This window comes from Peromyscus leucopus, chromosome 5 (assembly GCF_004664715.2).
Source record: "Peromyscus leucopus breed LL Stock chromosome 5, UCI_PerLeu_2.1, whole genome shotgun sequence".
Taxonomy (NCBI): domain Eukaryota; kingdom Metazoa; phylum Chordata; class Mammalia; order Rodentia; family Cricetidae; genus Peromyscus; species Peromyscus leucopus.
In genome coordinates, this window is record NC_051067.1 from 14,588,902 (window position 1) to 14,601,204 (window position 12,303).

The window sequence follows — 12,303 nt, forward strand, 5'->3', positions numbered from 1 at the left end:
CATTTTATTTTCTTTGTGTCTGTGGTATATACAGGTACACACACCCTTGCATGTACACATGGAGGCCTGAGACCCATGTCAGGAGTTTTTCAGACAGGGTCTCTCACTAAGTTTGGAACTCACTGCCTGGCCAGCAAGTCCCTAGGATCTTCCTGTCTCCTTCCTCCCAGCACTGAGAGCACTGGTGTGCTCTGCCACCTGCCTTTTACCTAAGTGCTGAGGGTCCAAACTCACGTCCTTGTGTTCCCATGGCAGGCCCCGTGATTTTTGCCTTTTTTCCTAAACATTGAAGAAAAATGCTTGTTTCTTAGTCCTAAGAGCTCAGTTTGAGAATTTGCCTGTGACCTGGGTGGTGGAGCTGAGTCTTCAGAGGGTGATGTAGACCCCATGGGTGGGCTCTTGCTTCCCCTGTCATTTGGGAGCCCCAGCTGGTAAGCTGGTCTTGGACTGTGGTGGCTTCTTGGCAGTGGCTGAACGCTAGTGCTGTGACTTGTACTCTGCATACACAGGCTCGCTCTCTTCTTCCCTGTGCCCACATAGCATTGAGCAGTTGGAAGGGCCCAGCAGGCCTTTTGGAATAGCAGTTGACACAGTGGACTGTGTCTGCCGCTGCTTCCCTGAGCCCCAGGATTCGCTGTGATGCGCACCTTTGCAATTCTGTTCATTTCACAAAATGAAGTGAGGTTTGAGTTTAAATGGCCAGAAGACCTCGTGCAAGAGGACTTGCTGCTCCAGAGGCTGCTCATCTGGGGCTGAGCCAGAATGTCCTGCCTGTCTCTCATACCTCAGCCATGCTTAGGGCTACCTTGGGCCGGGGGATGGACTAGCTGCCCTGGTCCTCACCAGGTCCCTGCTGTCCTATGCCTCCTCATTGATCCAGCCAATCTCACCATCCACATGCAAATCAGGAGACTGAGCAGAGAGCTGCAGGTGCAGACCCGGGGCCAGGGCTCTTGGTCCTCTTTCCCTGCCTCCTGACCTAAAGACAACTTAGACAGGATGGCCTCTGGAGGGTACATCCTGACCTCTTTGTATTTCCCAGAGAAGGTTGCTGTGGCATTGCACCTCTGGGGTCCGGTGGGGTAAGCAGACAGGGGTGATGAGAAGGAGGAAATGGAAGACCATCAGATGGGAGGGGTCACTAGGCCCTGCCTGAGCTCCTGAGCTTATGAGTGGACAGTCTGCCCTGGCCTGGTCTAGTGGGCAACTCATCTGTCTGTGGTTTTAGATAAACCCAGCTCTGAGACTTGATCCCACATGTGCCTGCTCCCCACATTCTTGCACAAAGCACCAGGAAAGGGGAAGTGAGAGTGTGTTTGAGAAATCCCTGCCCCTGTGCCACACAACACATTCCTGAGAAGTCAGCTGGAGAGCAGCGGACGGATACGTTCCCTACAGCCCACTACTGCCAGTGTCCTCATTGTTGTGAAGTAAATCCTGGACAACCAGAGATTTTCCCATAAATACTACAGGCTCTGTCTCTGCATAGTGAATATGCTTAGAGAGCTAACCATGGGACTGCAGAGGACATGGGTTTGGTTCCTGGCACCCACATGGTGGCTCACAACCATCTGTAGCTCTAGTACCCTGGGATCTGATGCCTGATTCTGGCCTCCTCAGGTACCAGGCATGTACATAGTGCACAGACATATATGCAGGCAAAATATCATACACATAAAATTAAAAAACAAAAACCAACGCGCTCCCCCCCCCCCCCATGCACAGAATATTGACAAAGTAGCAGCTATTCCTTAACCTTGGCATCCTTGGGCTAATTTCCCATTCTTTTGCTAGCTGCACAGACCAGTGCCCTCCCTATGTGCGGCCCTGTTTCTGTCCCCTTGTGGCTAAGTCTCAGAGGGCCTCTCCTTGCCAAGGGCCTTCCTGTTCTAGTTTTGTTCCCATGCCTATGTGTCCTGGTACCTTTCCAGCAGCTGCAAACTCTATGTCCCATCACTCCATAGTCTGAATTATCCACATTGGTTCATCCTTTGTAGTTGGAATCGTCTCTGTAAATAAGCTGCCCACAGTTTATGTCTGAAGGAGTCTTTCTCCATGGTGCTGAAAAGCCTCTGTGATGATCTTTTTACATGGTTGCATAATACTCCACTGGGCTTATGTTCTAGAACATTCCCTGGCTGGGAGCTGTGGCCATATGTGGCTTTTCAGTATTGTTGATGGCGTTGTAGGGACGCCACACCTGGCTTCTGCTGAGTCACCTTCCTGGGAACAAGGTTCTTGGTGGAGAGGGGGTTGGGCACGGGAATAACAAGGGCCAAGGGCAGCTGCTGAATACAGCCTTCACATTCTCTGCAGCCTGGCCTGTCAGTGGGCCCTGTGCCTCCCCCTGCCCGCCCTCCACTCATCCAGCAGCATTTTCCAGAACCTTCCATGAGCTTCACTCCTGTGCTACCACCACCCAGCACCCCTGTGCCCACGGGCCCAAGCCAGCCAGCACCCCCAGTCCAGCAGGTGAGTGTGACACTCCATTTTATCCACTTAAATTGTCCCCTTGTGGGGGATAGTTCTGTAGCCAACACCTGTGGCTTGGGTGAAGTATGGAGCCTGTGTGAGCATTAGTGTGTGTGTGTGTGTGTGTGTGTGTGTGTGTGTTTCGGATCTGTAGTTTGTAATGCAAGGCCTGCACATGGAAAAGTCTACTTACTTCGAATGTTTTAATAAGCTGGCTCCAAATTAGCAGGGGCTTGGTGGTCTCTGTGTGTTTGTGTGACTGGTATGTGGATGTATGTTATGAATGTAGTTCACTGTGTGTATATGAGTGTTGTGTGTGAAAATATGCAGTTGTAAAGTTATGAAGATGTATATATGCAAGTGATGTGGCTGTGTGTGAATCTGAGTGTGTATGTGGGAGTGTATATGCAGATGAGTGAGTGTGAGCATGTGTGTGTGTGTGGGGGGGTCATTGTGGATTTCTTTTGTGTCTGAGCACAAGACTCCCTTTTCTTCCACCAGCCTCTTCCAATGGCCCAACCACCTACCCTGCCACAGGTCCTGGCCCCGCAGCCCGTGGGCACTGTCCAGCCAGTGCCCTCTCATTTGCCTCCATACCTGGCTCCAACCTCCCAGGTGGTGGCCCCTGCTCAGCTGAAGCCTCTCCAGATGCCGCAGCCACCTCTGCAACCTCTTGCTCAAGTCCCTCCGCAGGTACATCTGGCCCGTAGCCTGCTCACCCTGCTCAGGACATGGGTTGCAGGTTCATGCATTCACCAGGGGCTACTGGCTAGGGAGGTGGGCCTGGGGCATGGTGCCATACCCTGTGTATTACACGTCTAGTGCTTCATGACTGCTCCTGGGACCCTGGGGACAGTCCTTTGTCTGGTTTCCCTCTCCCTCTGGCTTCGCCTCTGGGATGAGAGTGGTGTAAATAAGGTTCCTCAAGGAATGGGTGAGGCAGCTGTCATCCAGTTATCTCCTCAATTGCCATCCAGGGTGGGAAAAGGGTTAGTCCAGCCAAGGACAGAACTCTCCTTGTGACCACTGAGTGGGCATAGAAGGCTCTCTGCTTGCTTCAGATGGTCGTCCTGCAGAGCTCTGAGTAGTCACTAGGGACAACTCCTTCCAGGGGCATTTGTAACCACGGATGTCGTTTAGCTGTCTGTCACATGCGTCACAGTGGACCTGTACATTCTTGTGCCCTCATATTGGTACAGAGCTGTAGTGAACATGATGCTTGTGAGCAAGCAGGAAAAGAGCACTGCTTTAGGGGGTAGCTGTCGGGTCCACAGTGTTTAACCCACCACGTCAGGTACCCCTGACACTAGGAGAACAAATAGAAGGTTTTGGACTGTCTGCTGTTGAGAGGCCGGGTGCCACAGGGAGTGGCATTGCCTCATCTCTCAAAGAAGGTTTATACTGAGAACCCCACAAGGGGTTGGCTTCCATGGAGTTCACAGGATGAGACTTGAGGCTGATGAGACGCTAGGTGACCGGGCTAGCCTGGTACCTTGGATAGCCTCAAGCCTTTCCAAAGGAAAGGGCTCCGAAGCTCCAGAGCCCCGCGGTCATTCTCTGGGTTCCTCTTATCTGAGCGCCCCTGACTCCCTCAGAGCCACCAGCCAGCCCCTTGGAGATTTGGACACACGGGTCCCTCCATGCTGGTGCCCAGGGAGAATCCAGCAGGCGGGTCTCCTGCTTGAACGTGTTTATAATGCTTTCCAGTGACTTGCTGGGAATCATCTCAGCAGCAGCAGCAGCTGTTTGGGAGACTGGGCCGCTTGCCGCTGATGTTGCAGGTCCCAGGATGGCAGCCTGACTAACATGCCACTACACCTTTTTCAGATGCCTCAAATGCCTGTGGTTCCCCCCATCACCCCCTTGGCAGGACTCGACGGCCTCCCTCAGACCCTCACTGATCTGCCAGCTGCAAACGTGGCCCCTGTGCCGCCGCCTCAGTATTTCCCACCCGCTGTGATCTTGCCAAGCCTCACAACGCCCCTGCCCACATCACCGGCCCTGCCTCTGCAGGCTGTCAAGCTGCCTCATCCCCCTGGAGCACCCCTGGCTGTGCCCTGCCAGACCATCGTGCCAAATGCACCAGCTGCTATCCCCCTGCTGGCCGTGGCCTCGCAGGGTGTGGCCGCACTGTCCATCCATCCAGCAGTGGCCCAGATCCCGGCCCAGATCCCAGCCCAGATCCCGGCCCAGATCCCAGCCCAGCCTGTGTACCCAGCAGCCTTCCCACAGATGGCACCTGGAGACATCCCGCCCTCACCCCACCACACGGTGCAGAGCTTACGGGCCACCCCTCCACAACTGGCCTCACCTGTGCCTCCTCAGCCTGTCCAGCCCAGTGTCGTCCATCTACCTGAGCAGGCTGCTCCAACCGCTGCCTCAGGGACCCAGGTAAACCACCTGTGGGAGTGGATCCACCTCTCACTGCTGGAGACCCTCGGGGCCAGGCTCAAGAGACTAGAACCATTCCCTTCACAGGGCCATGGCTGCTGTTAGTACCTGGACTCAAGGGGGCGTAGCACTGTCAGGGGGCAGTTCTGTCCTGTATGTGTATGGATGGTTTGCCTCCATGTGTGTGTTTGTACTGTCTGTGTGCCTGTCTGGTGTTGGCAGAGGTCAGAAGAGGGTGTCAGACTGCCTGGAACTGGAGTTATTGATGGTTGTGGTCACCATGTAGGTGCTAGGGAATCAAACCCAGGTCTTCTACAAGAGCAGCAAGTGCTCTTAACCTCTAAGCCATCTCTCCAGCCCCTGGTTGACTTGCTTATGAAGAGAACATTGGAGACAGAGGCCTGAGCCAGTGCGGGGCACCTGCTGCCTTCTCAGGAGCTGGAGCATCAGGATGGCTGAGGGGTTCCACATCCCTTCCCTGCCTCCGCTTTGTGGTGGAGGACTCCCCCACCCTCACGCTGGTGCTGGCAGTCTTATTGGCCTGAAGTGGCTCCTCTGTGGAGACCAGGACTTGCAGGTAGCCCAGGCTGACTCAGAGGACAAAGCAAGGCAGAATGGGCATTCCTATTTGAACCGAGAGACAAAGCAGAGACTAGCAAGGGGGTCTGTGTGCTGCTGGGCTGCGGCCGAAAGAGGATTCTTGTGGGACAGGTAACCGCCCTGGTGTCAGGTGATGGTGCATACAGTGTGCCAAATTGACAATGAAGGGATGCTGTGGTGCGTAGGGATATGTGCCTTGTGGCAGGAACCTGCACAGGACATTCATGTTTGGAGTTCCTGTCTATTCTGTTTAAACCCAAATGAGGGGAAGGAAGAGCAGACCTGATGCTTCCCACTTGAGTCCCCTCATCAGAGGCCTTTTTTACTTGGGTGTCTTCCACTGGGGTCCTGATGAAGATACTCTCTCCACCTGGCAGCCCCCGCCCCCAACACACACACTTCAGCACCTCCCCATCTGACATTTTCACCTGGGGGGGGGTTCTCCAACCCTGACCTCACCCCAGCTCTGAGCCCTGACAGCTCTGAAGCTGAGGCATGCCCCTGCCATTTGAACCTCGGGTTCCTCTGATGTGGACCAGCACCTCCTGGCTTTGCCGTGAAGAGTGAAGAGTCCAGGGGGAGCACTCTGGTGCCGGGTGCCACATGGCTCAGTTTTGTGCTGCTCACTCAGTGTGTATACAACCCCTTCCATATGATTTCTCACTATCTCATTTCTGGAGGCATTTGTCTTTGGAGATGGGTGGGAGTAGTATTTATTGGCCAGCGGAAAGCATTTGTCTAAAAAGCCGGTGGGAAGAACCACATCAGTCTTGTGTTCTCATTGAGTGAACGGCTAGAATGAGAAGGTGTCAAAGGTTACTAAGCAGCAGGAGAGCAGGGTATTGCACCATCTGTGTGTTCTGGGCCTTGTTTTCTGCTTGGGTTCTGGGGTTGCTACAGACGGGTGGGTTCTTCAACTGGCTGGCTGGTAGAGCTTCTAAAAGTTTATTCTTAATTTTAAAAAAATTATTTTTGTTTTTAATTATGTGTGTGTCTGTGTTTAGGTATGTTCATATATATGAGTGGAGTTGCCACAGAAGCCAGAGGCATTGGATCCCTATAGAGCTAGAGTTACAGGCTATTGTGAGCTGCCCAACTTGGATGCTAGGAACCATACTTGGGTCTTTTGCAAGAGCAGTATGTGCTCAACTACTGAGCCACCTCTCCAGGCCTGGTTTTTTACTTTTAAGTGCATTTTTTTGTCTATGTTATAGGGGGTGCTGCTCGTGTGTGCCACAAAGACAACTTGCAGAAGTTGATTTTTTTCCTTCTACCATATGAGTCCTAGGACTCAAACTTAGGTCATCAAGTTTGGTGGCAAGGCCTTCCCCCACTGAGCCATCTTGCTGACTGTCTTAGTCAGGTTGCTATTGCTGTGATAAGACACGATGACCAAAAGCAACTTGGGGAGGAAAGGGTTTATTCTGCTTACACTTCCATATCACAGTTCATCATAGAAGGAAGCCAGGGCAGGAACCCAAACAAGGCAGGCTCGTGGAGGCAGGAGCTGATGCAGAGACCATGGAAGGGATGAAGGGATGCTGCGTACTGGCTTGCTCCCCATGGCTTGCTCAGCCTGCTTTCTTTCATTCTTTCTTTTTTTGGTTTTTCGAGACAGGGTTTCTCTGTAGTTTTGGAGCCTGTCCTAGATCTCGTTCTGTAGCCCAGGCTGGGCCTCAAACTCACAGAGATCTGCCTGGCTCTGCCTCCAGAGTGCTGGGATTAAAGGCATGCGCCACCACCGCCCGGCTCAGCCTGCTTTCTTATAGAACCCAGGACCACCAGCCCAGGGATGGCCCCACTCACAATGGCTGGGCCCTTCCCCACCAGTCACTCATTAAGAAAATGCCCTACAGGCTTGCCTACATCCTGAATTTATGAAGGCATTTTCTCAACTGAGCCTACCTCCTTTCTAATGTGTCAGGTTGACAGAAAACTAACCAGGACACTGACCCTCTTCTAAAAAGAATTTTTAATTACATTAAGCTTCTAGAAGTTTATTGATGAGCTCAACTGGCTGCCCCACAGGCATCCCTTCCAGCAAAGTGTTCTGAGAGACAAGGTGACAGAATTTCCAGCCTCTTAGCCCACCTGGGGCCATGGATGGTGTGTTCTTGCACTGAAATCTATGGACCCTGTTTTCTCTTTATCTTACTTTTTACCCCCAAAGAACTGTTGAAGAGAAACACCCACAGGGGAAAGTCAGCCAGAATTCCACGTCACCTTGTGAGAGCTGGCAGGGGTTGAGCACTCGCAGGGTGCACCTGTGACTGGAAACAGCTACCCCAGGCTCTGAACTGCATAAGAGGCCAGGGGAGCCGGAGGTTGATGTCCCGAGGAGACAGCCGGAGCCCAGCCTACATGCTAAGTGTGTGTTGCATTCTGACTCTTCTTCTGAGTCCCTAGGAGTCTAGGTCTGTGCATTCCCACACGGAAGTGTGTCAGGAGGCAGGCTCATGTCTGCATTCCAGTTGTGCTCTAAGACAAGGATTGCCTTGGGGGAACATGTGGACCACAGAGAGAGACGTTCCTTATCCTCCCAAACCTGTGTGCTCACTGATGTGCCTGGGCATGGCCTCTACCACTGCTCTCCGGTACCCAGCCTGCGTTCTCCTCCCTTGTGCCCCCAGGTCCTGCTGGGCCACCCTCCTCCGTACACGGCGGATGTCGCTGCTCCAGTGTCTGCTGTGTCCCTGCCGCCTGCTGTCCTTTCCCCTCCTCTGCCAGAGGCTCTGCTGCCCGCTGCCCCCGAGCTCCTGCCCAAGCTCCCCAGCTCCCTGGCCCCCACAGTGGCCGCAGCCTCTCAGAGCGTGCCCACCCAGACCTCTACGCTCCTCCCGCCAACAAACCCACCTCTGCCCACGGGGCCTGCGGTCGCGGGTCCCTGCCCTGCTGTCCAGCTCACGGTGGAAGTGGCTCCAGAGGTGTGTGCCCTTGTTCCCCGCTCAAGCCACCTGGGGGCTCAGCTCTAGGGGTGAAGGGGGGGCACAGCGTGCTCTGGGACTGCTACTCCAAGCCACTCTGCCTCTCAGTCTCCACGGGCCCACATCAGGAGGGAGAGCATGGGTTTTCCTCAGAGAGTATGTACAGGGCACTCACAAACCCTGTGTGTCCTTTTGGAGCAATGATCCAAGTAGGTTAGCAATTTGTGGAAAGAAGCAAGCCTGGGTTTCAAGAATCTGCTCACCTCTAAGCCTTTCAAGATCACCCCGCCACACACGGGGCCCTGTGTGGAGAGAGCCTCAGAGGAGGTGGGGAGGCAGGTGCATGCTGTGTCTGGCCTCACCAAGGGGAGGTAGGTCAGCACAATGTAACCCTGTTCTTTTACTCCGGTTTTTATTTTAGGAGCAGGCCTCACAAGACAAGCCCCCTGGCCCCCCACAGAGCTCTGAGAGGTACTGCTCTGCTTTGCCCTCAGGAGGGGTGGGGGGCGCAGGCTTGGGAGCCAGCTTGGCCCAGCCCGGCACTGCTTGGCGCTTTTGTTCAGATCCTGCCCCAGTTTGCCAGGACGCTACCAGGACTTTTAACAGGCGTTGCCCCCCTTTTCCAAATCAGACCCAGTAGTGGCTCAGGGCCCATCTTTCTAGAAGGTCTTTGTTAATCCAGGATGAATCTTGGTTGTTGTCAGCCCCGGCTGGGCAATGGATTCTGGCACTAGTCCTTGTCAGTCCAGGTAGAGTTCTGGTTGTTATTGGTCCCTGCTGAGCTGTGGGTCCTGGCACTAATCCTTGTGCTGAGGACATTCCAGAAGGGAAAAGCATTAGGCAGAGTCTCAGTGGCCTCAGGTATGCCTAGACCCAGGTGTTCAGGTTTCTCCTCCTGTGATCTGGGATGGTAGTATCCTCCTTATTGAGGTGGGTGTGGGAGGTAGCTGTGGATCCCATCATCCCAGAAGACTGGATGTTGTATATGCAGGAAGCTCAGCAGACCCCACAGTCCTCACAGCAGCTTAGAGTTCCTGGTGTCTTGTTTGCTCAGATGGGGAAAATGAGGCATGCAGACCCATTTCAGAGGCAAAAGGCCTAGAGAACCATGATCATACAGCCCACCACTGGGAAGCTGGCACTTCCCTTGGGCCCATGGATGGTTCAGGATGGGTACTGGAGGAAGAGAGCTCTCAGGATCCCCTCGCAAGCTGGGTGCTATCTCTGTAGGTCACAACTTTAGCCACTTAAAGAAGCCCCAAGGCTGGACTGATTAGAGTGGATTTTCTGCTGATCCAGGTATGCTGTTAACATTCTCGGTTTTCCCTCAGCCTTGGAGGTTCCGATGTTACCTCTGGAAGAGACCTGAGTGACGGCTGTGAAGGCACCTTTGGAGGGGGCAGGCTGGAGGGTAGGGCTGCCCGGAAACACCACCGTAGGTCCACTCGTGCGCGCTCCCGGCAGGAAAGGGCCAGCCGGCCTCGGCTCACTATTCTGAATGTGAGTGGCTGTGGTTTGGGGCACATGGGTGTGAAGTCCTCTGCAATCTGATCATGACTTCCTGCAGGTGTGTAACACGGGGGACAAGATGGTGGAATGTCAGCTGGAAACGCATAACCATAAGATGGTGACCTTCAAGTTTGACCTTGATGGGGACGCTCCTGATGAGATTGCCACATACATGGTAAGGCTGGGTCAGGGCATGAGGCCACCTCCTTGAGGTCCTTAGACTCTTGTAGGAGTTAACATGTTGAGTTCGATGGAGGTGTTTGGGGGCCTCTGGGTTAGGCCTAGAGCCTAACAGCTGTCCCCAGAGCTGTGGGTATCCAAGTAGAAGAATATCAGCTTCCTGCAGGTGGTTTCTGTATGAGGACAATTCAGGGATGTTAGCCATACCTCTTCCTGTCCTTTAGAAGAATAGGAGGAATTTGCCGGGTGACCTGGATAAGCAAATGGAAACCGTCCCAGCATTCAAGGTCCTGCAGTCCCTGCTTAGAGTTATCTGTCAGCCTCCCTGGCTTCTGAAAGTACAGACCCAAGCCCTGTACTCCTTCCCTGGTCGCTGTACCTTTGCCAGCACCTCCACCTGCAGCCAACCCTCCCTGCCGGACTCTCCGGGAGCCCCTTTTTACCCGCAGACTTCTTTAAATTCCTAGCCTATGTTACCAGAAAATCCTGCTCTGTCCCCGGCACTTAGCCCTACTAGAAGTGGAGAACTTGGATCTCAAACTGTCTATGAAAGTGCAGAAGACATTGGCAGGATGGACTCACCCATCTTACAGGCCGAAAGAATATATTATAGAGATTGCGCTGTATATTAAAGCTATACCTAGAAATTTCAAGGTATTTTTCTAGAGGAAGCCATCTATCGTGGAATATTTGGTGTTATTTAGCTTTTAATATTTCAGCTGTCTTCTGCTATGAAATTCTTGTGGACCCATACACTGCTAGACCATATTGGCAAACAGTGTAAGCTTCTCAGACTAATCCTCTAGGTAACTAACTTCCACAGAGCCTAGGAGACAAGCAGGCTGTAGATGCATAGCTTTGTTTCTTGTGCAAATGAAGCTCAGACCATCCCTTGCCTTCAGGCCTAGGGGCACTGCGGAACCACTGACTGAGGACAGTAGGATATTTTGCCTTCCAAACATGTGGGATGTGCACTGGCCTGGTCTGATTGAGAGGCGTATGTGGGAAGTCTCGGCTGTTCTTGTTAAGATGTTACGTTATGTGATTGTTATGCTTGGAGGAAAGCATTCCACAACATATGTACCTTGTGTTATTTATGCATGTGTGCACGTTGGGTGTATAGACTGTGAGACAACTTTAGGTGCCGTTCCTTAGGCACCTCCTCAAGAGTGGAATTACAAGGATGCCACCACATACGATTTTTTTTTTCCTTTTTCTTTTTCTGTGTGAGTCCTGGGTATCAAATTCAAGTCTTTGTACTTGCAGGGCAAAAACATTTCTAGACTGAGCTATAGAAGCACAATAATAATGCAAAAAACGCCCATGACGTGGTCCCCCAGCCCCTGTCTGCCATGCTGCCCACTTACCCGGTTTCTGCAGTTCCCCTTCTTCCTCTCACAGCACAGTGATCAGGAATTCTGTGTCCACACGTTCCTGTCCACTTGTTTTCAGTAGCTTGTTGTCTCTGTCTCTGTCTCTGTCTCTGTGTGTGTGTGTGTGTGTGTGTGTGTGTGTGTGTGTGTGTGTGTGTGTTCATCTTCTCCAGCACCACACATGAAAGGCCCCTGCACAGTTTCTTGGTCAGTTGTTATCTTGTTGAGCTTTGTAAACTTGCATCTTTTTAGTCTTAGGTCCCCGGATGCCCTGACCCTCCCTCCTCTCATTCTGTTGTGTTTTTTCTTGTGAACTGTGGAGAGGATTGAATCACACATTTTAAAGCCAAGTTATCTGAAAGCTTTTCCCCAACTATGCAGGATGTAAGTGCACAGACAGCCATGTGCAGTCCCTGCTTCCTGATGGCCTCTGCCTTGTTCCCTGTTCCTGCGTCGGGGTGGGAGGCATCAGGAGGCACCAGGGAAGCGCAGGTGTAGATGGTGGATAGGGTGCTGTGTTAGGTACTTGTCTCCAGGGAAGCACAGGTGTAGATGGTGGGTGGGGTGCTGTGTTAGGTACTTGTCTCCAGGGAAGCACAGGTGTAGATGGTGGATGGGGTGCTGTGTTAGGTACTTGTCTCACTGCTGTGACAGATGCCTGACAACAGCGAGGAAGGTGTGTTTAGCTCACGGCATGGTGTTGAAGGCCATGCAACAGGAGCTGCTCACACTGCATCACAGTCAGGAAGCAGAGAGAGAGGAAAGCTGGTGCCCAGCCACCTTTTTCCTTTGCATTCAGTCTGGGACTCTAGTTCACAAACGTGCCTCCCACATTTATGATGAATCTTCCCACC

At 52.8% G+C, this 12,303-nt stretch overlaps 1 protein-coding gene across 13 annotated transcripts in view; it reads left to right on the forward strand.

Moving 5' to 3' along the window:
* Wnk2 (WNK lysine deficient protein kinase 2) overlaps positions 1 to 12,303 on the forward strand; it is a 113,479-nt gene that overhangs the window by 65,802 nt on the left and 35,374 nt on the right. For 12 of the 13 annotated variants that reach the window (XM_028867657.1, XM_028867659.1, XM_028867660.2 and 9 more), the window contains 7 exons: positions 2,317 to 2,472; positions 2,974 to 3,165; positions 4,300 to 4,863; positions 8,094 to 8,387; positions 8,809 to 8,858; positions 9,719 to 9,887; positions 9,955 to 10,071. In XM_028867657.1, the coding sequence (XP_028723490.1) occupies positions 2,317 to 2,472; positions 2,974 to 3,165; positions 4,300 to 4,863; positions 8,094 to 8,387; positions 8,809 to 8,858; positions 9,719 to 9,887; positions 9,955 to 10,071 (1,542 nt within the window). The remainder of the gene's footprint in view (positions 1 to 2,316; positions 2,473 to 2,973; positions 3,166 to 4,299; positions 4,864 to 8,093; positions 8,388 to 8,808; positions 8,859 to 9,718; positions 9,888 to 9,954; positions 10,072 to 12,303) is intronic. The other variant, XM_037205753.1, reaches the window with a different exon arrangement.